Source organism: Camelus dromedarius, chromosome 16 (genome assembly GCF_036321535.1).
Source record: "Camelus dromedarius isolate mCamDro1 chromosome 16, mCamDro1.pat, whole genome shotgun sequence".
Taxonomy (NCBI): Eukaryota; Metazoa; Chordata; class Mammalia; order Artiodactyla; family Camelidae; genus Camelus; species Camelus dromedarius.
The window spans coordinates 47,754,580-47,779,823 of record NC_087451.1 but is presented as its reverse complement, the minus strand read 5'-3'; the positions used below and the strand labels follow the sequence as shown (position 1 = coordinate 47,779,823).

The window sequence follows — 25,244 nt, the reverse complement described above, 5'->3', positions numbered from 1 at the left end:
CGCGCGCAACCGCAGTGACAGCCGGCGGCCGGGCCCCCGCGCAGCCGCAGTGAGGGGGTACCCCCCGGCGCGCAGCCGCGCTGGCATTCGTCTGGAGCGCCGAAGCCCCGCCTTTCTGCCCTGCGCCAGCGTACTGAGACAAAAGGGCGGGACCTGAGGTCTCGCGCAGGCGCCTGGGAGAGCTCGTAAGGGTCATCGCGCAGCCGCAGGAACACGGGGACTCTTCATCCATTGGTGTTTGTGTGTAGACCAAGAGCACTGTGTTCCCGCGCACGCGTGTTGAGGGTACTCCGCTCCCGCCCCACAACAACATAGCCGGCTCCCGCGCAGGCGTATTGTCACTTGCAGGCCCTAACCAGAATGCTTCTCCTTTCGCCATTTTGGTAATGGGATATAGACTACAATGTCCTTGGAGTCCTCAGACATGAACAGAAAGGAGCAAAGTGTAGTGTTGGCTGGAGCTGGTAGGCTGTCGGTGACAGCAGTACTCCTAGGGATGTTGTACTGGATTGTTTGGTTCCAGCGTCAGGTGTGGCTGGACCAGGCGCCATATTGGTAAAGAGAAAAGAAAAGACATCGGGACGGAAAACGATGTTTTGGTGTCGGGCTGGATGGCTGCTGATCCCGCTTCCCTCCCGCTCCCGACAGTACATTTTAGCTTGAGCATTCCTGTTTTTCGTAGTGGTGGCACCATGGAGAGTTCCACCTGCCCGTTACTACCCTCTCTTGATCACTGTCCCTGAGAACTGCTCTCCAAGAGAAAGCCAAAAGCGAAGTTTGTAATGCTGACAACGCCCAGCTACCTGCCTACAGTGGACTTCAACTCCCAGTTTGCAACGCGCCAAGGGCCCGAAGGGTGAAAGGGAGTGCACTGCACACTGGGAGCGAGAATAGGGGTGGGTCTGGTGGATTGTGGGAGCCGTAGTTCCGTGTGCGTGCGATGCAGCATGCGGTAGGATGGACTCGGGGAAGAGTGATTTGCCTACCAGGAGGGGATACTTTTCAGAGCTGCAGTGCTGTATGCTGGGATTTGTAGTCTAAAGGCTTCATCTCGAATCCTGGGCGGGGCGTCATGATCCCTCCACGGTGCCCGCCCCTCCCCTTGGTATCATTTTCAGAGTCGGCCAGTTATTTCTGCTTGGCTGTGGATGAAGCGGTGGAGAAGGGAATGACATCATTGTGCCTGACGTTAGGAGTGTAGTTGGTATTGTTACCAGGTAGTCGTGTCCTAGCTCACTTTTGATGTTAACGTATACTTAGCATTCTCAGAAGCCTAAAGCTGGAAAGGGCTTAAAGATCATCTGTATTACTCCCTTCATTTCCAGATGCATAGAGAAGAACAGTGATTTGCCTAGTTCACATAGTGAACTTATGGAGGACCCAGGAATGAAACAGATTTCTTGATTCCCAGGCCAGGACATTGTCTGTCTGCCTGTGAGGGCTTGCTGCTCCTTCATTTGGGAGAGTAAGTAGGGTAAGTTAGATAGGGTGGGGATGTCAGTGTATGGCCTTATGTTTCTGTTTTTATGACTTTTCTAATGATCCTATTGGTGCCTGGGAAGAATGATAAGGTAGTTGGCCTTATTGATTAAGCAGGGGAATATATCATGTCGATTGGCCCTCTCTGCCCTCTACCAACCTCAGCAAACAAATCTTAGTGGCCATAGGTCAGAGACATGGCTCTCAGAGAGAGAGCTGAGCTAAAAGTATGGAAGTGGCTGGACCTCATCTCTTCTAAGGCTGTATTTCATGCTACAGGCCCTCAGAAGTTGATACATCATGGGCCCTCTCCCACTGGCTTCCTTCCTACTGCTCAGGGCCCATCTGTGCTGCTGTGTCAGCTTGAAAGTATTATGGAGCAGATAAGTAAGCCATTGGCACATGCCCAGTGAGCACAGCTTTGTTTTGATCAACATCATCATTGTGGTTGAGAACAGAAATAGGCATTGGTGGGCTAATGAAAGAAATAATACTTGGCTCTGTTGACAAGTGACAGGGGAAACTAATTACTCTACAGATCTTTCTCTTAGAACTTGGAGGGTGAGGTCAGCCCAGTGGGGCCAGTAGTTGGTGCCACCTTGGAGAGCTCCAGCCCTGGATGTTCTAGGGGGATGAGAGAGAGCAGGTGGGATACAGACGCCTTCGGAAGTGACCTCTTGTGGCTAATATAGGCAACTGCATTCTGCATGGACAAGCCTCTCCATACTTCAAGGTGGCTTGTGGTAGAACCAGGAGGTGGGCAGCCATGAGTGGTCAAGACCTCCCTGTTGGAAGACTGTAGAAGTACTGGTTGCTGCTACTATTTCTTCAGAGGTTTTTTTCTTCTTGCTTTTAAGAGCCCATAACTCCCTGTTGCCTGGCTCTTAATCTGGAAAGCAGCCATGCATAGCACACCTCATGGATGTGCATGCTGGGGACCAAGGCTGGGCAAACACTTACATCTCAGGAGGTGCTGGGGCCCTAGGGAGGGGGCAGAGAGGAACCTCTCTGTCCTGGAGCCCATGGATATGGCTTTTGCTACAATAGGAGCCAAGCCCCTATGTGGCATTGCCACTCTGCTTGACAGTCTGGATGTCCTCTGAGGCCAAGACAGACTAGGGCCTCATGTTCAGGGGTTCAGTCTCTGATTCATATTCCAATTTCCTAAGCCTTGCTAGCTGGGAAAGCAGTGAAAAGAGAGAGGCATCAGGCTTCCTGGACTTTTCCAGCAATACAGTGGCTTTGAGGAGGGGCTTGGGAGCATTCCAGCTGGTAGTTCTGGACCTAGCAAAGAGAAGGAAATGAAGCATTGGGATGGATGAGGAGTTGGGTTTGTGGGCTCCCACACCCCTGTGGCACCAGCCACTGGGGGCTCTCATTTCACATGCCATCTGTTGCACTGACCTTGTTGGGACAGTAGTCTTTGAAGCACTGGCATGTAACTGTTTTTTGATAAAATCTGGAGAAGATCAGCTGTTAGTTCCAGAATGCCTTCTGGTCCTAAAGTCCATATTCCATTCATCTCCCACTTCCCTTCCCTCTAAGAAAGCACCATCCACTAGGCTGCTGCTTGGTTTTTTCAAAAACACCATTTTAATAAGGAAACAACAGAAATAGAAGATTGTTCTCTGGCTGGAGCCCAGACCCCATATAATACATTACATGTACAAAGTGGCCTGCAGCCAACTCCAGGGCCTCTCCCTGGGACTCTCTAAACCTCTGTTCCATGCCAAATTCCTGGGCCCTTGGACCTCTGCTCCTCTCCAAAATATACCCACCCACTCCCCTTGTTCCAAAACACAGTGGCCGGGAGGGAAGCCTGACAAGTGGTTGGGGTTGCAGGAGGGGCTAGTGGGAAAGAGGATGCTTTTAACAGCCAGACTGACATCAGGGGAAGTTCTCCCTATCTTTAGGGTATTGCTCCCTCTCTTCCAGGGGAGCAGTAGGATATCCTGCTTTGGTGTGGAGCATGAGTCGTGTGGCCTAGGGAAGCCCAATCTGAGCTTGGGGTAGAGTCCCTAAACCCCTTAGCATCCCTTGGAATTATTGCCTCCACCAGGAAGGGACAGGAGGCAGAATTGTCCATTCCTGGGGCCTTAGAGAAGGACTAGAGAACTCCCCAAGGGGCTGATATCAGCATGCCAGGACTACCCAGAGGTCACTGTTGAGAGCAGTTTTGGCCACTGGTGATGACCCTGTGAGGAACACCCTGGCACAGTTTCCACCATTGTCAAATTAACCCTGCTGCGGGGTGCTACATGCCAGGGCTGGATAGTGGTCTCATGGAGAGAGGTGCTCCCCTCTGCCTGTGAATTCCAGGCTGGAGGTCCAGGGCATGAAGGAGGGTAAGGAGAATGCTGGTTCTTGATGCATGTGCTCCAGCCATGTTCTGCCTGGAGGCAGATGCCCCTGACTTGGACCCAAGGAAGGGCCCTAAGGGGGCAGTGGTACCAAGAAAATAGGCCCTGGTGGGCATTGCAGGCGGGAAGGGCACAACTTCTTGAGGGACTGGTGGCATCTCTTCCCAGGTGGTATATACAGGAGGTGGAGGGACAGCAGGAAGCTGGGAGCTCTGCTACTGGGCTGTGACACAGGGCTGAGCTGGCTTCCCCAGGCTGCCCCACCTAGATGGAGACTTCATACTCTCTCATCTCCTGCAAAGGAAAGAGACTGCTGGGAGTTGGAAACTTGTACAAGGTTTGCCAGCCCATAATCCACCTTCCCAAGGGAAAAGGAAAGGGAAAGAGTGAGAGGGCTTGGCAGGACCCTCAGGGGTACCTGCCCAAGGGAGCATAGCAATGGTTCCTGATGAGGGTGTTAGGCCTGGTATAGGTACTTACTCCAGTCTCGTAAGTCGGATTGTCAAATGCTGACTCCACGGTGATGCGGTCATAAGGACGGGGTCGTGTTCTGGGCAGCTGCAAGGGGCTTTTCCCCTGGAGCCTGTGCAGCAGAGAAGCCTGTGAGTCAGGAGTGCTGGGCAGGAGTGAGTCAGGTATGCAGGGCAGGAAGGGAAGCCAGACTCACCTGGAGAAGTAGAGGTACACACCTCCTACCAAAAGCGCCATCGCCACCAGTGGCAAGAAGATGGCAGCTGCAATGTGAGCAGCATCCAGGGTGCTGGAGGCAGCAGGCGCCTTGGCAACTGAAAACACAGAGGATGGGATTGGGGCAGAGGTCCCTGTCACCTGGATCCCACATCCCCTCACCTCTGCCCAGGGGCATCTAGCCACCAGCTCCCTCTAGCTGGCTGGGGGCAGGGAAGGAGCTTTTTGCCCTGCTAGTCCCAGACCTCTCTCTTTCTCTGTCCTCCCACCTTAGGTAACCCATGGCCTGGGAGCTGCGAGAACTAGGGGCAGGGAGATTATTTCCCTGGCCCTCAAGGGTGGGGGCTCACCATCCAGGCTGCGGCCGCCGTAGAACCCATCCAGAGAGGCTGGAACAAGAGGGGAGGGCCAAGGGCAGTGGGTGAGCCCAAAGGGCCAAACCACTAAGGCAGGGAGTGGGCTGATGATGGGAAGAATTTGTCCAAGGAGAGCCCACCCCAGAATTTGCCTTGGTGTTACCAGGTCAGAAGGATCTGGCAGAGACTGGGCAGACTGAGGGTAACATGAAGAGGGCATGGGCAGGAAGTTCTGGTTCTTAACATTTGACATCTTTGCCAGAGCAGCCCTATGGGCCAGGTGGGGGTTCTGGGGGTGGCAGATCACTCACCAGCCCTACAGATGGGTGGGGGGTCACTCCAGTGTGAGGGATGTCCAGGCACACATTTGATGCTGGCCTGGCCCTTCAGCACATAGCCAGGGGCACATGAGAAGTGGACGGTAGCCCCTGCTGGGTGTAGCCGCTTCTCAGGACTGCGGGCACCATTCTCGGGGGCGCTGAGGCCATGGCACGGCTTAAGCTGTTCCACTGCAAAGCAGGTAGAGCCTGGTGAGGGTGCCAGGCCCCTAGTCTCCAGAGGCCACATCCTCCCCTCCTACCCATTTGACACTTACGGAGACATTTGGGGGCTCGGTCGCTCCACTTGGGGCTACTGGCCTGGCGGTCATGGCAGGTGAGGATGGCACTACCCGTCAGCACAAAACCCTGGTCACAGATATACTGCACGGTGGTCCCCACGGGAAACCTGGGGCTAGATATGAGGCGTCGGCTGTGCTCCACATCCCCAGGGTCATGGCAGGAAGTCACTATGGGTAGGAGTATAAGTAGCCCAGATAGAACTCAACAAAAGCCAAGTCCACACTGGCCTTGTTGCAGGCCGGCCAACATCTTTATAGCATCTGGCTCCACCCCCAGTTTATCTGCCCCTACCGTTTTGCTGGTGTCTCCCCTCATTTGTCCCCTTCCCATCCATCAGTCAACAAATAATTGGCCATATACCAGGAACGAAATACTTGGAGTACTAGGTGGATAACTCTGTGAAAAAGTATTATCCCATTTTACAAATGAGGCAACTGAGGCCAGGAATACTAGCTAATAACACCTAGAATCTGGGTCAGAATCCAGGAGAGAGGCGTTAGGTTGCACTGGGGAGAAGAACATGGGGAACAGGTACACTCACCCCTCTGGCAGGAGGGCAGGTCCTCACTCCAGGTTAGGTCCCACTGGCACATGAGGACACTGGATCCCATCACCTGGTAGCCAGGATAGCACTGATAAGTGACGACAGTGCCGTGCACCAGCTCAGGCTGTGATGGACTCTTCCAGCCATTGGGGATCTCAGGCAGCTCCGGACACGTGTCATTACGGGGCACCTCTGGGGGCACAGGAGCAGCAAGATGCAGGCCCTCAGCCAGCACCAAAGCTACCATGCTAGCTTCACTCACCCTGAGGGCACTCTGGCTCCTGCCAGTCTGTCCTGGTCCTAGCCTTGCCTGGGCAGGTCCAGCAATTCATTCCTTTCCACTCAAGGGCCCCTCCTTGCTGTCCCTGACATTGTTCTGTCTTCTAGATTCCAGGGTTGTCACCTAAATTTTGGCTTCACTTCCAAAGGCATGTTGGCAAATTCCTTAGTCCTGAGAGAGGGGCTGGGTTGAGTGAGGAAAATTGTCACTTCTATTACAGATTGTCCAAAAGGTAGAAACGAACACCTTTCCTTAGTTCCCTATTTCTGTTACGAAGTTCTTCCTGCTGCCTACCCAAATCCCTCTTACTGCAACAGAGGCTCCCTTCCTCTCACTAGGCCCTCAGAGAAGATGGAGAACAAGATTAGCTTCTTACAGGTGACACCTGGAGTTTCCCAGCTTTCCCTCATCAGATAAGGGCACTCAGGCTCCTTGTTGCCCTGGCCTCTCTGACTTGCCATGGTTTCGAGTCTGCATCCTGGCATCCCTTCTCCCCAAGACGGCAGGCCGAGGGACAAGCTCCCCAAAGGGCAAGCTCACCAAAGAAGTGGATGACGAAGCCCTGCTGGTAGCCCAGTACTGAGGCCCCTGGGTCTGACTGGAACTGTATGGTGATGTCAGCCATGGAGGTAAAGAGCTTGAAGTGGCCATGGGGCCCAGAGTACTGGCCCAGGACCCGGGCTGTCAGATCATCCCCATCGTAGAAGGTAAGCACGTCACCAGGGCCTATGCGGAGCCTGTGGAGGAGGACTGTCAGGGAGGGTGGGCAGGAGATGTCCCCAGAGCTCAGGAGCTGGCTTGGCTGGGCCCAGAGGGCACTCACACTCGGACGTCCAGCATGATGCGCTTGTCCTCCTCCACATGCACGCCCCAGATGCAGTCCTGCCCACGGCCGTAGGGCTCTGGCCAGTTGGGGGAGAGCACCACGCCGGCTGAGTCTGTGATCTCCCCACTGCACACGGCTGGAAGGCAGGCGAGGCCGGGGAGACATGTCCCCTCCGCGTTCCCCCCCAGTGCCATGTACTTGGGCTGCCTGCAGGAGTGCCTACCCACTGCCAGGAGCCCCCACCTCATCCTCAAGGGAAGCTTGAATCACACATGTCACAAGGCCCCTGTGGTCCCAGGCCCTGTGGCTGTCTGTCTGGTGCCCACCCTGCTCCCTGCCCCTGGCAGGTTCATCCACTGGTGCTTACTGACCTCGGCAGGCAGGCTCTGTCTCATTCCACTGGGGGTCATGGGGGTCAACGCACTCAATGATGATGGAGCCCTGCTCCAGGGTGTAGCCAGGATCACAGCTGAACTCCACGGTGGTACCCACAGGGTAGGAAGGTGCGCTGCTGCTGAAGTTGCCATATTTGACAAAGGGCTCATAGCAGTGGCCTTGCTGGAAGGCTGTAAACCATAGGGCCCAGCCCAGCTCAGCCTGGACTGGGGCAAACACAGGGGGGCAGTTGTTCTACTTCCCTCTAGGGGCCTTTCTTTTCCTAACTGCAGATATATGTCTGAGGCTTGAGCCAGGGGGCAGGGACAGTCCACAGCATCCATCCTGATTATGCTCAAAAGGCCATCTTGATCACCATTGTGTTCCCAGTGCCTGGTTTGTGCTTAGTACACAGAGTGTGCTCAATAAGTTTTTTGACTGAATTAATTAATTCATGCATGCGTGAGTGGTTCTAGATGTCTCTTGCAGCAATTCTCCTTCCCTAGGGGTTGGGGCCGTTTTTGTTTTTCAGACTCTAGTGAATTCATTCCCTTGGACCAGAGAGCCTGGGTCCAGGCAGGGGTCTCCTGCAAAGATGGGGTAGGAATCCTGGACTTGAAGGTGGGAGAGGGAGAGAAGACGTGAGTGCCAGGTGAGCAAGGGCTGAGTTGGAAGAAGTGTTGATGGAATGGAGGTAGAGAGGGAGGGTGAGAGAAGAGATTTTAGGCCCAAGCCCCCACCACCAGTTAGGCCCCAGCTGGCTCACCCTCATAGCGTAGGGCCATGCCTGCAGCCGCTCCACTGCTGTCAGTACTGAGCTCCACAAAGAAGTGTCGGCCAGAGCTAAGCAGGCCCTCAATTGGCAGGTACTCCACCTCGTAGGAATCATACACGGGCGGAGCCTCCACATTGTCCCCATTGCGGATGATGAGCCTGGGCCAGGAGAGCATCAGCTGTGTGGCTGGTTGCTGAGTTGTGTGGGGTGTGGCCCCAGGCTGGGGTACCATCCCTCCCACAGGGTATTACCAGTCACTCCTATCCCACCAGGACATCCCCTCACCTGTCGTCATCCTCTGCCAGGGAAACCTTCTCAAAGTGCAAGTGCAGCCGTTGGCCCTGGGGAGCCTCAAGCAGCCAGTGGCAGGTGAGGTTGTTGCTGTAGTTGCCCGGGAAGCCAGGAGAGATGATGCGGCCAGTGGTGGCATTGCGGATCACTCCACCGCAGGCAGCTGAGAGGCAGGGGCAGGACTGTGGGTTAGGCCCAGGCTGGATCCTAGACAGCCTAACAAATCTCCTTGCCCATCCCAGCTCAGCATCTTCTGTCTGGGGCAGCGGGGTTCTTGCCTCATGGTCCTGAAGGTCGATCCTTTGCCCCTGTGACCCTGCAGCTCCAGGCACCCTACCTCCTAACCTTTTACACCTCTAGGACTATTCATGTTAAACTCCCTTGGCTACGGTAGATCTGCCACTGCCTAGCCTTGTGGCCCTGGGTAAGTCACTTTCCCTCTCTGCTGACTCCTCTGGGATGCCTTCCCTGACTCCCCGCCAGGTGGACTTTATTAACACCCCTTACCTGGGCTCCAACAATCTTGGGTATATCTGCTTCCTCTACCTCATGCCACTTCCCTAAACCGATCATTTTTGGATATGTACCTTAACTAGCACCCACTGGGGCAGGGGCTAGGCCTTTTCAGACCAGGCACAGAGTTGGTATTCAATGTTTGTTGAATAAAATAAATGAATGAATATAAAAAAAAGGGTAGGACTAGATCAGGGATGACAAACATCTGGGGTGCATGTCATCCACCTCCAAATCTCATGCCCTCAGCTGACACTGCCAGCCAGGAGATGGTCTCAAACACTTTCTGAAACAGCATCACTACCACTGTCATTCCTGGGCCGACCCCCTAGGGCCTTTCTAGCACTGGCCCCTCTGGCCTAGGACTGTCCTCTCTTCCTAAGTGGAGGCTGAGCAGCTGGCCCATCCCCATCCCTAAGGGCTGCTAAGTTACTTAGCCACAAGTTCCTGGCAGTTAAATGGGACCAGGGAAGAGGTCTGAGGCAACAGGAGTGTGGCTGGTTCCAGGCAGCACTTTCCTTTCCTGGACACACAGCTTGGGACCCTGCCAGCTCTCAGATCAGGCTACCATGGCTAAGACCCAGTACCTTTGTCTCCAAGTGTTCAAGACTGCAGAATATTTTAACCTAATAAAACTCCCAGGGAGGGGGGTGTGGTGAGTTTCTTCTCTGCTTCTCTGCAGAGAGGGCAGACCCACCTTCCTGCTTGGTCTCAGAATGGAACTGCCCTTCAAATCTGATTATGCCCCAATCCTTCACTTAAATTCCTCAGTGGCTCCCTGAGGAGTGACAGAGTCCAAGTTCAAGATGGCATTCAACCCCTTTATAAACCTGACTTTCTCTTGACTTAGCTTCAGCCCCTCCCCATAGACCCTCTTCTCCAGGTGTACCTCACCATGCCCTCGCTCTAGAGTGCTGCCTTATGCTTCTGCAACTCTGCAGATGCTGTTCCAGGGACCCACTCCACTTCCCTGAGTTCTAACATTCTTGTAATCCTTCCATGCGTTCTCCTTGGGAAGCTCTCCTTGCCTCCTTCCTCATTTTGGAGCCGCTCTCCCCACCTCTGATCCCCACTGTGCCCCGAGTTTGCCCCATTACAGCACCATCTGCACTGGATTTGCTGAGCTGCTTTCCAGTCTTCCTGCAAGACAGAGGGATCCTTGATCCACGTCTGGCTTATTCACCTGTGCTTATGCCTGGTATCCAGAAAGAGTTTAGAGGATGAAAAAAGTATCAACAACCAAAGTTACCTTTCATACCGCAAACTAAACCCTCCACCTCCCTTCTACCAACAAGCCCCTCTCCACTGGCAGCAATCTCTGACTCTCTGATCACCCAGGACAAGAGCCTGGAGTCTCCTACTTTCCCCCTTTCCATGTCAGTGTCTCTGGAACCTCTTCCTGCCTCTTCATTCCCAGAGTCACCGTCTTAAGTTTAAACCTCTTGCCTGCCTGGCTGCCTAGCCTCCAGACACCGCCCGGCCATCTCTCCTGAGGAATAGTTCTGAGCCCCACCCTTGCCCTCTCACAAAACTCCAGCAGCTCCCCACCCAGTATCTTGGCCTGACATTCAAGGCCCTCCCAATGCCCCCTCCACATGTCTCAGGCCCCAGCCAAACCTGGTGTTTTCTGTGTCCCTAAACACTCCCTCACCTTCTCACCTCTGTGTCACCGCCCACATTGTTCCCTCCACTGATATGTCAAACCTTCAATGCCACTTCCCCCTGGAAGCCTCCTAAGTACTCAGCTAAGAATGATTGCTTCCTCCCCTCCCAGGTCAATCTTGTCTCTTCACTGGTACTTTTTACTTCCTGCTCTGGAATTTGGCGACCCATGTGCTTCCTTCCTCCCCCATTTCCTGGAACTCTGGGCTCTTTGAGGGCACAGTCCCTGCTTAATTCACCTCTGTATACCTATGGTGCCTCCACACAGTAAGTGCCTAATAAGTGCAGGTTGGGTGAATACTACTGAGGTGTATGGCCATTTTCTGGCTTCCTTATGGTGAGCAAATGAAGGTGCCAGACAGAAACCAAGAGCAGGAGTGAGCCACCCACCTTACTCCCCCATTCAGCACTGAGTCCCCCTGGGCCACTCACCAATGCAGACAGGCTCCTGAGAATCCCAGAAGGGCTGAGTGGCGTTGAGACAGGTAAGGAGCCTGGCACCCTTCAGCTGGTAGCCAGTGGCACAGTGGAAGCGGGCACTACCTCCTGGGTGGAGGCTGGTGACAGTTACAGCTCCATAAGCTGGACGTTGGGGAAAGTGGCAGCTCAGGAGATAGGCTGCAGAGAGAGAATGGGTGGTGTGTGTGTGTGTGTGTGTGTGTGTGTGTGTGTATGTTGAGGGGGCTGAGTCATAGCCAGGGCAAAAGGGGCCTGCCCCAGCCTGCCTTGAGGTGTCACTTGGGGCCAGAGGAAGTGTCAGGAATTCCAGAAGAGTGTGATCCCTTCCCCAGAGGGTGCCAGTGATATTTCTAGCAGCCTGGGCTGATTAGTGGAGCAAGCACGGAGCTGAAAGCTGGAGGCTTGGGTTCTGGTCCAAGCTTTCTGACACTTTAAGTAAGTTACATAGCCTTTCTGTGTCCTAGTTTCCTCATTTGTTAAATGAGGTTCAAAATGCCAGTCCACTTACAGGGTTATTGTGAGAATAAACAAGATAGTATTTTATTCAGCTTGGGCTCCCTGGAACCAGGAAATGTTTACTGAATGACTTGTAGATGTGAAAGCACTTGAGAGTGAAAAGCCTATACTGATGTGAAGTATTGATATTATTTTTCCAGTGGGGACAAATATGAATTACAGCAGGAAAGACTGAGGTCAGACAGTTAAAGCTTTCCTAGTATTCACTGATAAATGCTAAAAAGCTTGAGTAAGGGCTGTGGACTTCTTTTAAAAACAGGATGGGGCCAGGGTGGAGAGGCAGGGCACGCTTCATGGAAGTTGTGGGAGGGACCAGTTACCCTGGGAAACTTGGTAACTTTTGGAATTGTCATACCAAGTATGACCAAATGGTGGCAGCAAATCCTCTAAAACAACCCAGCAAATCCCAATCCAAGGCCAAGCTGGGGCCTTAGCTAAAAATTGGGGTGGGGGGTTGGGTCTGAGAGGTGGGGAAGAAGGCCTAGAGGAGTCAAGGGGAAAGGCTGAGTGAAGAGTCTGGACTACAGAGTCTGAAAACCTTTGAGGGTGGTGGGAGAGATAAGGACTTCTAGACTGAGGAACCACTCCTGGTCTTGGGGTGGAGAGGCCCCCCGACTGATGGCACTAGGTGGATGGGAAGAGAGGTCCAGGCAGGGACTCTATTGGCCTCTGTGTGCCTTTGTCTGAATCAAAAAGAGGGCTGCCTCTGGGCAGACCAGGGTCCAGTCACCTGTCCTGGCCTTAGTTACTAGGTCTGTGAATGGGGGGATGATTCCTACCCATCCCTCTCTCACAGGGTTCTTAAAATAATGGCCAATGAATGGTTACTTGTGATTGGCCAGCATTATGGGGCAGTGCTTAGGAGGTGGATTCTGAGGTCAGACTGCCTGGGTTTGAATACAGGCTCCCCTAATTGCTGTGCCACCTTGGGCAAGTAACCTAACTTCTCTGTGCCTGTTTCCTTGTTTACTCACTCATGTAGAGTATTTCATCCAATGATGTTACATGAGGGGTCAAGTGAGAGCATATATGTGCAGTGTCTGGCACAGAACAAATAGTGAATGCACCAGCCTGCTATTTTGTTTGCAATCCTGATTAATAAAAACACCTCACATCTGCATGCACCTTCCAACTTCTAAAATACCTTCACACTCTTCTTACTTGATATCTACAACATATGTAGGAGGAGGAAGGCAAGATAGGAGTTATTAACTCATTTTCAGATGAGGAAAACTAAGGTTCAGAGAGAATGAGGGACTTACCCTGATCCCACAGCCAGTAAGTGGTAGAGTGGGCACTTGAAGCTCTTGGCTTTAGAGCCCACTTGCTTTCCATCGCCCCTCTCCTACCTGCTTCTCCGGGTGAAATAGAAACCTGGGCTCAGGAATTGTAGAAACCTGAGTAATAGACAAGGCTGTCCTGGGTGGTTGTTCAGGGTGGTCACTCCCAATGATCAGGCTAAGATGGGATGGGAAAAGGGTGTGGGGCACTCTATCCAGAATGGAGGAGGGTGACACTCAGGGAGGTCTGAGCCAAGAGCCAGGTGTCATGCTCAGCACCTGTACTTTCATCTTCCCCATGAGTTCTTGTCACAACTCTGAGAAGGGAGATTCCCCCATCTCATGGATTAGGAAACCAGGCTGGGTTGAAGTGAGAGCAGGAGGCTGGGGGCAGATGACGAAGCCCCCAGACTCCATGGTGGGTAAAATGCCACTTCCCAGGACGAGCTTCTTCCCGTTGCCATGACTACTGTTCCCGGGGAGCCTGCATCACCGCAATCTGTTGAGCTATTTTCTCCCTGGCATCTGTTTCTGGGGCCAAGTCCGGTGCCAGGAATATTCAGGAGGGAGGGGGGGGGGATGCCTGGCAGGGCCCTCTGCTTCCTCACCCTGCCTGAGGCTTTGGGAGGGGAGTTGGAACTTGGTTCTACAGATTACGCCCTTGTGGGGGCCCATCTTTGTGATCTCCAACATTCTCTTGGACAGCTTGGTAGGGGTTTGGGTACAGGACCCTTCACCCACTCTTCTGGCACCCTCTTTCCCCAGCTCAGGGAGATGCGTGTATGAGCACATGCTCCTCCTGTTCCCATCTCTGGGATCAGGGCTAATTACAGCCTATAATTAGGGGAATTACACTCATTAAGGAAAGAGCTGATCATTGACAAAAACTGGGCTGAGGAGGGAGGGCTTCTGGGAGCTGAGAAGGAGGTAGGATTGGGCCAGTTCTCCTAGCCCCTCCTTGGAGTCCTCACCCCTCACCGGGTCTCCAACTCCCTGCTTTCAGACACCTTTGTCTGGCACAACAGAGAGAAGGTCCAAGGGTTTGTGCAAAGGAATTTGCAGCAAGAGAGAAGGTTACCGTGCCGTGAAATTATGTCGGCTGCTAGAGAGGATTGATGAGCCACAGAGGAGGCTGGCCAGGCTGCCTAGACACTCACCCTTGCCTCAGATGGCCTCTTGCCTCTGACAAGCCCCTGACCAGCCCCTGCTGACCATCAGGGTTCCTGCTGCAATGCGAGACTGCTCTCTCAGTTTGGGTGGAGAGGCCAGGAAGAGGCAAGTACTTCTCAGGGGGTTCGAAGAATCCCCATCTTCAGAGGAGTGGCTGTGCCCCTCCCTCATGGCTGTGGAAGTGGTCCCTGACAATGCAAGGCAATCCCATAATTGTTTACACCAATTATTTCCCCATTAGCATTCCCCAATCTGAACTGGTTACCCTGTTACAACAGTGCAAGGGATCAAGAAGACTTTGCCTATGGAAGGTGGGGTGGGGCCAGGAGAGGTGCTGATAAGAAAGGGACAGAGTTCCAAGCCCCTTTTCCTCCCTTTCCCATCCTGCCAGCTCTTTAACACTAGTTTCCAGTATCTTCATGGAATGTGTGCTAAGTAAGCACTCGACATACACCATTTTGTTTAATACTCGTCATGATTTTGTGGAGTAGATGTTTTGGTCTCATTTTTCAACAGAGGAAAAAGAGGGTTCGAGAGGTCAAATGACTTGTCCAAGGTCAATAGACTGTGGGAAGGAGATTCAGACACAGATCTGCTCATCTCCTGAGTCTGTGATTTTTCTCATTACATCATGCCACTCTCCTATTTCCAGAGGTGTTCTGAGCTGACTGAAACAGGGCCAGGGCCAGGGCCAGGGTGGGTAAGGCAGTAAGGAAGGTCAGGTTGGTAGCTAAGGACTTCTAGATGGTCACTATCAAGCCCCTTTGACCTTGACCCCCTTGCATTTGGGAAGAGGGCTTCTATTATTATTGCCTGTTGAGTGTCTGCCTCCCGCGGAGATTCTGAACTCCTTGAGGGCAGGGACTTGGCTAGGTCTTAATACTGCCAGTCTCCAGTACAGGCCTGGCAAAGAGTGGATGCCTGGGAAAAGTATACTGAATGAATGAGTGGCAATGGGCACACCTGAGGCTACTTGATTTTGTGTCAGTCCCCCTTCAAGACCAGTTCTCTGCAGGGTGGTAGGTCCTGGAGGTGCCAGATGGGCAATACTCACCTCCAGCTGTACAGAGCTTCACTGGGCACCTGTGTTGTATGTCACTAGTCTCTCCATGTTCCCCCCAGGCTGTAGTAGCACCAGAGATCCCTAGGAGGGCAGCCAGTCAGGGCTGGTTCTTCCCTCCGCTGCCCAGGCCTACCTTGGTAGTGGAAATGGAAGGTGCCAGGCCGAGCAGGTGGTGGAAGGCTCTGGAACCTCAGGGCCGCTTGGTGGGTGGGGCTGCGGATGACTTGGCCCCTCATCAGGAAAGACTGGTTGGCCAGAGGCAGGGGGTCAGGCCCTCCGAGGCCCTCCACGGTCACTGTCTCCCCTTCTTGGAGGCTGATGTTCTGGACCTGCAGGTGGAAGAGGCAGAGCAAAGCAGAACCCTCAGGCTTCTTTTTGCTGATTGAGCCCTGATGCCCTCAGGCTCCTGTAAGCCCTGGGCCTGGCCAATCCTCAGTTCCCCTTGGGCACTGGTGTCCCCAGGCCCTGAGCTAGGCACTTAAGTGCAGGAGTTCATTTTACCTTCCCAGTAACCCTGTGAAATGGGAGCTGAAGTTCAGAGATACTAAATAAATTATCTAAGGTCATATAGAGATTATTAGGAGAAGTGGGATTTGTAAAGAACATCTGTTTCCAAAGATTTTCAGCTATGCTAGCTCTTTCCTGTCCTTTCACTGCACTGGGCTCAGTCTTCTCATCTGTAAAGTGGGGATATAGTGGGTATATTGAACTAGATGGTGTCCGAGGGCCTGGCTAGCAAGGTAAGTTCTTAAGCATCAGATCCACATGTCCAGCTTCCCCTGAATGTCCTGTTGGATGCATCACAGGCCTCTCACACTCAGCCTGCCTCAAACTGAGCCACTGTTTTCCCCCAATCAGCAGCTTGCTTGGCTTCCCGTCTCAGGGAATGACCTCACCATCCATCTGCATGCCCAAGTTAGAAATTGGCATCTTGCCTCCTGCCTCATACCCCACATCCAATCAGTCATTCAGTCCTGTTAACTGACCCCCAAATCTGTTCACTACTCTTCACCACCACTGCCATTCCCTCAGCTCCTCCCTGTTGATGCTCACCCAGATCATCTCAGCAGCCTTCTGTCTGCAGGGCTTAATCCACTCCTCCCTCGCTCAATATTCTCTGAACTGCTACTTGCACCCAGCAAGTAGCCCCAGTCTGTTGCTGATCATGGTGCTTCCTTACTTGAATCCTCCGTGGCTCTCCATTGAGCTCACAAAGACCAGAGTATCTAGTCCAGACTCTGTGCTGTGGCTCTTGAGGCCCTGCCCAATTTGGCCCCTGCCAAACTGCTCAGCCTGGCCTTATACCAGGCCCCTCCACGTGCCAGTCACCCTTCTGTCCTCAGTTCTCTGGGCCTCTTTTTCCAGCCCTTCCCTCTGGCTGTCACAGGCCTCTCTGCCACCACCCCAGTCCTTAGGCTTTCAATAACTGGAGCATCCTTCTGGGTCCGTGCCTCCATTCAGTCAAACAAGGATTGGACAGTAACAGACTCTGCCGAGAGGAGAAGTGGCAGATGGCCTGGTATAAGAAGCATTGGATTGGGAGCCCAGTGGTCTGGGACCTCATCCTGACCATGTGATCTTGGACAAATATGCTGACTATTTGAGCTTCAATTTCCTCATCTTATAAAGTGGCCCAGTGTGGATCTTTGCTACTCAAAATGTGGTCCTAGGCCCAGCAGCATCAGCATCACCTGGAGCTTGTTAGAAATGCAGACTCTCAGAACCCACCTCAGAGCTACTAAATCATCCTCTGCATTTTAACAAGACCCCTGGGTGATTCAGAAGCACTGATCTACATGGTTTCCAAGGTCCGTACTATGTTGCTTTGAGGCACAGAGCCTTCAAGGGTTAACAGCCTGGGCTAGTTAAGTGGCATCCAGTGGGTCACCAAATCCCTCCCAATCTTACCTCCCAAGTATTCCAGTTAATTCCTTCCTCCTCCCCATCCCTTTGTCTGTCTTGGTTCTGATTAACCCCCTGACCATTGTTTCTCACCTGAGAATGGCCTTCAGCTCTCCCACCTGGCCCTGGTTGTCTCAGATCAGATCAGATCATGTCTCTCTCCTACCCAAACCCTGTCGGTGACTTCAGATAGCCCAAAGGACAAGGTCCAAACTTCCCAGCTCACAGTTGGCCTCAGTGCTTTGCCAGCCTCACTTACCAGTACTGCAGCCACTGGCCTCTCCTCACTCCCCTCCTCTGGGTACTTGCATATGCAGGACCCTGCTCAGAGATTGCCTCTCCCTTCTTCCTCTCCTGCTGAATCTGCTCATTCTTTCAGCTCTCAGGGCCACCATCCTCTGCTTCCCAAGCCAGGCCAGTCAGTTCCTTTGTTTCAGGCCCTCCCCACCTGTCTTCTACTGTCTCTCTGTTAAAGCCCAGGGTGGCATTTTGGGTCACAATGCCCTCTTCACTAGCCAGTTGCAATAAAGATGTGTGGAAAGAGTGAATGTGTGGGTTGCTGGAGATACATTCCTTTTCAGATTCCTGTCAGCTGAGCAGCACAGAGGATGTTGTACCCAGCCAGGTCCAAGGACAGAGGTGTGCTAGACTCTGGGACCCTCAGACTGTGGGTGCTGAGAGCAGACGTGCCCTGGGGACACCCCCACCTGGGAGAAAAGACGGGGGGGTATTTAGGGCTCAGGAGAAGGCTTAAGGCAGGGTGCTGGGGCAGAAGTGCTGCCTCTCCGTGAGGAGCTCCCTGTGGGGCACATTTGGGTGGAGGCTGCCGGACCATCTGCTGAGGACATTCCTCAGGGAATTCCTGCGGCTGGCAGAGGCTGGATGAGGTCCCCTCAAACTTGGAGATTCTGTGATTCTAGAGTTGGGCAAACAAGACTCACACACGTGGAATCTGTAATTATCGAGAGATGCCAGGCAGCATATAATTCTGCCTTAAGTGGGACTGAATGCATGCAGCAGAAATCCTCTGGGGGCGGGGTGGAGTGGTTGCAGGCTCAGGGAGAGCACGTGAAGCAGGTGGCTCTGAGAGCGCCTTAAGGGGGCTGAGCGGGACGGGGAGGAGGAGGAAGGGAGGACATGGCTGGAGGGAAATTACTAGGGAAGCAAAGGCAGAGAAGTAGAAATGAATTTAGCATTTTTCCTTGTTCCCATAAACACCCTTTTAACCCCTAGCTTCCAGCTCCTGACCCTGCTGTTTTCCCAGCAACAGCGGCAGCAACAGCAGTAACAATTACCATTCACAGAGCACCTACAATGTGTCAAGCCTTGCACTATTTACAAGTATTATTTCATCCTCACCACAATTCTATAAGGTAGGTGGTAAAATCCACTTAAGTAAACAGAGGCTGGAGAGGCTAAGGAGCTTGAAGAAGGTCACACAGGTGTTAAGGAGCAGAGCCTTGCCTTGCTGGAGGCAAAAGCAGCTCCTTCCCTCCCAACCTCATGGGGGTGTCACCTGCAGGCAGATTTCTACACATCTTTATTTCGAGGCCCCAGGTCCGCCAGGCTTAGCAGGGAGGTGATTTTTGGCCAGACCAGGCTATTTTAAAGATGTTAAGCCATCCTTCTCCCCCAGAAGCCGGTAAAACTGGGAAAACTGGTTGCTGAGAACTCTAGCTCCAGTCTGATCTGGGGAGGGGATGGCCCCCTCAAACTGGCCTGGTGGTAGGGGTTGCCATGAGAGCATGCAACGGGATAGGTCTGATTGCTAGGGGCTGGTATCCAGAAGGCACCCTATTCTCAGCCAGAGGCTGTCTGTGCAGTGCTGGTCCCTTGGGTTTCAAGCACCCACTTGTGGCCTGCCGCAGTGGCTGGATGTAATTTGTCATTTGTTTGAGGGCCAGGCCTGACAGGGGCCAGACAGGGCTGGGTGTTGGACAAGGTGGGTGATGAAGTCTTGATGTAATTTGCAGGCATCTGAGGAACTCAGGAGACAGACTGAAATGTCAGCTCTGCTCACGAGGGCTGTCTTCCCACACCCCTAGCCAGTGACAAGAGGGGAGCTGGGGGCCAGGCTGCGGAAGAGAGAAGCAGAGGGAGCCGAGGACAATTCCCATAGGACCCTGGGTTGTCTAACACTGCCTGGCTTCCAGCAGACCAGGAAGTCAGTTTAAGGGAGGAAATATGGCTGCTCTGATGGAGCTGACTCCTTCCTGGATGAGAGGTGGGGAGGATTCAGGTTGTCCTCTGCCAACCCCCAGACCATCAGACTTGACTGGCCTGTCTATCCCCATGGAAGCTGCCAGTTGGTCTCCAGAATGTGCTCTAATGGTGTGACTCATAGGCAGGATGGTGCCACAAGTCTTTGCACCCAATTGCCTGAGTACAACCCTGCACAGGTGGATGAGCTCAAGATGACTCTTGTGTGTGAGCCCCACCCCCAGTACCTGAGCCCTCAGCTCCAGAAGCTGACTGCAGTCCCTACTCCACTGCACTCTCCTGGTCACCAATACCCACGTGTGTACTCTGACGTAAACTCACTGCATGCACACAGCTCCCTCAAACACATGTCCTGGCACACGTATGACTTCACATACATGTGTTCCCCCATGTACACGTCCCTCACTCCGACAGTAGTAGAATCACAATTCTTCCAAGGAGACCCTTTACAGTTTCCAAAGCTCTTTCATAGATCTCACAAAGGGAGGTTGGGCAGTTTGTTTACCTCCACTCTATAGAGAAGGGAACCTTGTAATCAGAGAAGTTAAGAGCTCCTCTTTGGGTCACACAGGAAATCCAAGGCAAAGCCAGGACTCTAGACCAGGACTCCTGACTCTTGGTCCAGTGCTTTGTCTTCATTACAGCATCCCAGACCTCTCTTCAAAACTAGGAGAATTCCAGGTGGGGGTCCTACAGGAGGATGCAGGGCTGGGCTGGGAAAAGGGGTTGAGGTGGAGCTCCCCAACTGAACTCTCTCTTTGGATTTGCCACGCTCATGCCAATCTTCTGGTCTAGGGGAAGAACAGTAGTAGAATCCTGGGATCAAATCCCAGCTCCATAACTGACTAGTTGAAAGGTCCTTGGGCAAGTCACATGACCTCTCTGAACACCAGTTTCATCTGTAAAATGGGATAATTGTACCCACCTATTGGGGTTGTAAGGATTAAGTCAGATCCTGCCTGTAAGGGGCTCAGCACAGAGTGGGTACAGCATCAGTAGTCCTCTTTCCATTTTTTGGAGAGAACTGGTCCCCACCCACAGTGACAGCTGGCGGTGGACCCACCTCACTGCTGGTCTGCCAGGGTTCTGCCTGGTAGGAACTCTGCCTGGGAGCCATTCTCTCTCTGGCCCAGGTTCTGCAGCTGCTAGTAGGCAGGAAACAGTGTTAAGCGGCTGAGGTGCCACTGCCTAGTCTGACCTATTAGGGAGCTTCCTGAACCCAAAAAGAGCCATGCTCAGAGGGACTGACTGGGAGGGGCCCTTTGCATCATCTGGTTCTACAGCAAGGGAAACAGGCCCAGAGAAAGCCAGGGGCTCAGCCCAGTGACTGAGACATGGGCTGCAGAGCCAGAACTGGAACCCCAGTCCTATATGACAGCTTCTGTGCTCCTGTCTTAACTGATGATCCTTCACAACCCTTATGGGGTAGGGTCTGCTTTAGGGGTGGGGAGAGGAGCCTAAATCCACAGGACTAGATCTGCCTATTCCCCTGTGATCCACCCTCAGATGAGCTATCCAGGAGCCAGGAAAGAGGAGGAGGTTGCCCGGAAATCTCACCCCACTGACCCACCACTCTACTCCTGGTGTCCACATCAGGCCTGGTCCTGACCTGGCCTAGAAGGGTACAGTGTTCTGGCTATCAAATTGGCAGCTGGTATGGCATAGGAGAGCAGTGTTCCAATGGGGCTGCCTGGGGCATTAGGGCAGGGGCTGTGGGCAGCTACGCCCAGGCTCCAGATGGTACAGAGAGCAGCCAAGCCAAGATGGGGGCTGGCATGGGAAGGCTCTTGGAATGCCAAGCACAGTGAGAGACCTGAACCAGGCCCAGAAAGGCCTGAAGTCCTCAGGGGAGATTGGCTGCCTGGAGAGGAAATGGGACCCTCGTGGGCCATGGGGCTTGTGCCTACCCATCCTGAAGGGGCTTCTCTGGATCTCTCTAAAATGAGCCTAGCCCAGTGCCCATCCCGCAGCTGAAATAGGCAGCCTCTTCCCATCACAGACCTGGCCCTCATGCCTGTGAGCAGCTCAGACCCTCAGCCTCGGAGGGCAAGGATAGCTGCAGCATCCTGAAGGGAGGTAGGGGGCAGGGGATGAAGCAGGTTATGAAGGGCTGTGGTCCCAGCCGTTGAGAGCTGGGCTGTTAGGGATTCTGGAATCCCCTGAGGCTATTCCTCATGAAAAGGGAATTAAGAGGATCTTGCCCAGGGCCCCAGACTTTAGCCAGGGCTGGGGTCCCATGGCAGGGCCTCAGCACAGTGTCAGGCTGACCTGCACGGGTGTGATTTGTGGGTCCTTAAGATGCTCCTCTCCTCCCAATGTCCCTCCTGTCCCCTTTGCCTGGATTCCATCCCTTCCACCTACCCTGAGCTATCCCTGTGACTTCATGGAAGGGCAGGCAGGGGCTTACCCATGATAAGGAGAAGCCACAAGCCTTCCCCAAGCCTGAAGGAGCAGTGGGTAGTCTCCTAGGCTTTCCAGCTGCCTCACCCATCCCACCCCTGATGCCCAGCATGGCCTGGCCCAACTGCCAGCCCTGGATAGCCCTGGATAGGAGTGCACTGCACTCAGGCCTAGCTTCTGGCAGGAGTGCAATCCAGAAGCCCTTAAGCCCACCTCCTGCTCCTATGCAATAAAGTCACCTGTGCAAAACTGCCCTGGCAGATTTCAAGGGCCAGTCTGCCTTACCTGATGCTTCCCAGCCCAGGCTTGGCTGCTGACCTCTTATCCTTCAGGCCTCAGAGTAGGTATTATCACCTCTATGGAGCCTTCTCTGACCACCCCACCCGCCTGCTAGTGGAGTGTGCCCCATCCTGGAATACTCACAGTCCCCTGTGTTACCCACCCCCATCCTGACAGCACTGTGCATTCTGTGGTTGTTTATAATTTCTGTCTCCCCCACTAACTGTGAAGATCTTTGTCCCCAGCATCCGGCACAGAGCCTGGCACATGGTAATTGCTTAATCTATATTTGCAGAACAAATTCATTCATCAAAAAACATGAGTGAACGATTAACAGAGTGACCTTGGACAATTCTCTTTCCATCATGACCTCAATTTTCTCAGCTATCCATTGTGTATCGGTCTGCAGCGTCAGTAGTTCTTTAGGTCCCCAAGTGGCCTGTGTGGCATAGCCAGGAGGTCTAGATAGGAGCAGAGTCTGCTGGAACTGGCGGTGGAAGGAGAAGAACCTTAACTCCCTCTTTAGCCCTGGCTCATTCTGTCTCTTCTCTCCGGCTCTCCCTGCCATGGTCTCAGACTCTATCTCAGGCCATCAGGGCCAACAAGATCCCCAGGGACTCTGCCTTGCAGTGGTGAGGTAGAGGGTGGGGCCTGCATCTGCCTGCTACGTTTCCTGACAGCAATCCAAGGCTGTGGCAGGTCTTCGCTCAAGGTTGCCTGGTAACGGCTTTTGCATTTGATGAAAAAAATGTGGCAGAACCAAACAACAGACACGGGGCTTATGGAGGCCTACATGAGGGGGTGGGCATCCAGGGTGGGGCTTGTGCCTGGGTCAGGGCCAAGGCAGGCAGAACCAGCATCTTGCCTCATTGTGGAGAGGACCAGGACTGGGCCCAGCCTGGCTCAGTGGGCATCAGTGGGGATGGTAGGCTTGGGGGGCAGGTGGAACCAGCCCAGGCCTGCAGTGGGGCAGCCAGCCTGGCATCTGCCCCCTCCCACCCCCTTCCCCACACCTGCAGCTGGAGCCTTCCACCCAGTGAGCCACAGCCGGTGCCACCACTCATTAGGTGATGATTTTACATTAATTACCTTAATTAAGCGGCACTGAGTGCTAATGGCTTGGGGTGGAGGGGGGTGGCTGTTCCTAATCACCCTCCCAGGCAGCCCAGAGCAAGGGGCACAGGGCTTGGCAGAACAGGAGCAAACAGTTACAGAAAGAAGGAGAACGGCCCACCAGTGGTGGGAGAAGGTCCCCTCTCCTCAGGGCCTGGCACAGAGACCTGGACCTGACATCCCCAGAAGGGAGGCCTGAGGGTGCTGTCCCAGGACAGGTGAGCTGGCTCCAAGGGCTTTCGCCTCAGGGGGAGGAGGCCAGGAAGGGGGAGCAGGCCAGGAAAGGGGAACAGGCAGAGCTGTTCTGTTTCCTGGATTCCTCCTCTGCCCTCTTCCTTGTGCTCCTCAGTTGCTTGCCTGATCCTCTCAACTGGGCTGAATGCCTCTCTTCTCCTCTTCCATTCAGTCTCCAGATTTGTATTAAATGTCACCTCATTGCTTCCTCCATTCATTTGTCCATTCTTTCAGTCAGTCCATGGAGAACCCAGTCTGTGCCCTGAACACAAAGGAACCCCTCAAAGAGCTCACAGTCTAGCTGGGGAGGTGGACAGCTATAAACAGACCCGTAGGAGACAGAGTGATGAATTAGGATGGCGGATGTCTCAGGCTTTGAGGATCATGAGAGAATTCCCAGAAAAAGTGATGCCAGGGTTGAATCCTAAGGGAGGGGATAAGCGGATGACTCTTCCGGGCAAAGGGACTAGCAGGTGCAATTGGGGCTTATAGGAAAAGTGGGCTTGGCCCATTCTCTTAGCTGCAAGCTGTTTAGTGCAAAGCAGGAGTAGAGAGCAAGGGAGGAAGTGACTAGAGATGGGCTCAGAGGGACCGGCTTTGATTCAGAGGTCCTTGGGGAGGTAGGATTGATTTCATTTGAGAAAAATGACTGCAGTATGGGTGGAGGAAAGTAGTAAGGGGCATGAGTGGGGTGACCAGTGAGGCAGCCAGCCACTGCACCATTAGGAGAGGGATGACAGAGGCTGGACCACATGGTGGTTGTGAGGATAGAGGGGGAGCAGCAGGCAGATCTGAGTTTAGGGGCATGTCATGGTGATAGAACTTGGGCATGAGTTGATGGACTTGGGGGAGAGGGAGAGGGAGAGGCCAAGGCTATGTAATTCTGGGGATGCCACCAACTATGCAGTGTAGTGGCCCTGCTCCAGGTTTCTGGCTGGTTGGTGTCAATCTCTGAGCAGGAGTTGGATGGCAAGTAGGTTTGGGGGAACCAAAAGAAAAAAAGAGTTGGGTTTGGGGCATGTGGAGGTGGAGGAGCCTGTGGGACACCCATGAGGACCTGCCCGCTCAGGTTTGAGGATTAAGAGAGAGCCTTAATCCCAAGGGAGGGATGAGATGGCCCAAGGAGGCAAGGTGCAGGAGGCTGGGCTGTGGGTCTGACTCCCCCACTAGCTGGTCACCTTTCTGATGTCTGTCTTCCCCACCTCTGCATCCCAGGAGCCAGCACAGGGCCTGGCTGGAGGAGCTGCTTAGGGATTATTTGCTGAAGGGACTGAGTGAGTGAACGCATGAGTGAGTGAGGCTCCATGGTTCTCACAGGCCCGACCAGGCAGCCCTGAATTCTCTCAACTCAAGACACATGGATTCAGATATTCATTGAATTCCCTGCCCGGCTGAGGCTAGAGCCCCCTCCTCAGGCTCTCCTGAGCTCTTGATTAAATCCCTGGGGAAGAGGATGGGCACACCTGCCCCTCCCACAGCCCCTCTCAGACTAGGCATTGCTGAGTGGGAGCAGTAGCCTTTTCACTCTGGGGCACAGGACAGAATCTGACCATGTTTTAGGACCATCACCCAGCCTGGACCCTAGGCCCTCCTCCAACTGATGACCACACACATCTCCACCTCCCCCCATAGCCCGCACCTTTCTGGAAAGATAACACACTAGTCCCAGCTTTGCTCCTGGCAGATCCAGGTTACTTACCTTGATTTCTACACCATAGCCAGGGTAGACGGAGATGTAGTAGAAACAGTCCAGGCTGACATCAGGGAGTGAGCTGGGGGCTGTGGGCGAGTCCAGAGAACCCTCTGGGCCTGAGAAGTTCCAGCTACAAGGGCCTGGGAG

The 25,244-nt window shown here is 53.6% G+C and overlaps 1 protein-coding gene across 5 annotated transcripts in view; it reads right to left on the bottom strand.

Annotated features, from left to right (window-relative positions):
- Positions 1–3,053: 3,053 nt before the first annotated feature.
- Positions 3,054–25,244, bottom strand: part of SEZ6 (seizure related 6 homolog) — a 43,364-nt gene continuing 21,173 nt past the window's right edge. For 2 of the 5 annotated variants that reach the window (XM_031468417.2, XM_031468419.2), the window contains exons 3-17: positions 25,104–25,237; positions 15,390–15,585; positions 11,201–11,386; positions 8,588–8,756; positions 8,294–8,460; positions 7,524–7,718; positions 7,150–7,288; positions 6,867–7,063; positions 6,044–6,238; positions 5,478–5,669; positions 5,194–5,391; positions 4,877–4,915; positions 4,507–4,624; positions 4,320–4,422; positions 3,054–4,149 (exon numbers count right to left, since the gene is read on the bottom strand). In XM_031468417.2, the coding sequence (XP_031324277.1) occupies positions 4,117–4,149; positions 4,320–4,422; positions 4,507–4,624; positions 4,877–4,915; positions 5,194–5,391; positions 5,478–5,669; positions 6,044–6,238; positions 6,867–7,063; positions 7,150–7,288; positions 7,524–7,718; positions 8,294–8,460; positions 8,588–8,756; positions 11,201–11,386; positions 15,390–15,585; positions 25,104–25,237 (2,261 nt within the window). In that variant the 3' untranslated portion in view covers positions 3,054–4,116. The remainder of the gene's footprint in view (positions 4,150–4,319; positions 4,423–4,506; positions 4,625–4,876; positions 4,916–5,193; positions 5,392–5,477; positions 5,670–6,043; positions 6,239–6,866; positions 7,064–7,149; positions 7,289–7,523; positions 7,719–8,293; positions 8,461–8,587; positions 8,757–11,200; positions 11,387–15,389; positions 15,586–25,103; positions 25,238–25,244) is intronic. The other 3 variants (XM_031468418.2, XM_031468420.2, XM_031468421.2) reach the window with 3 other exon arrangements.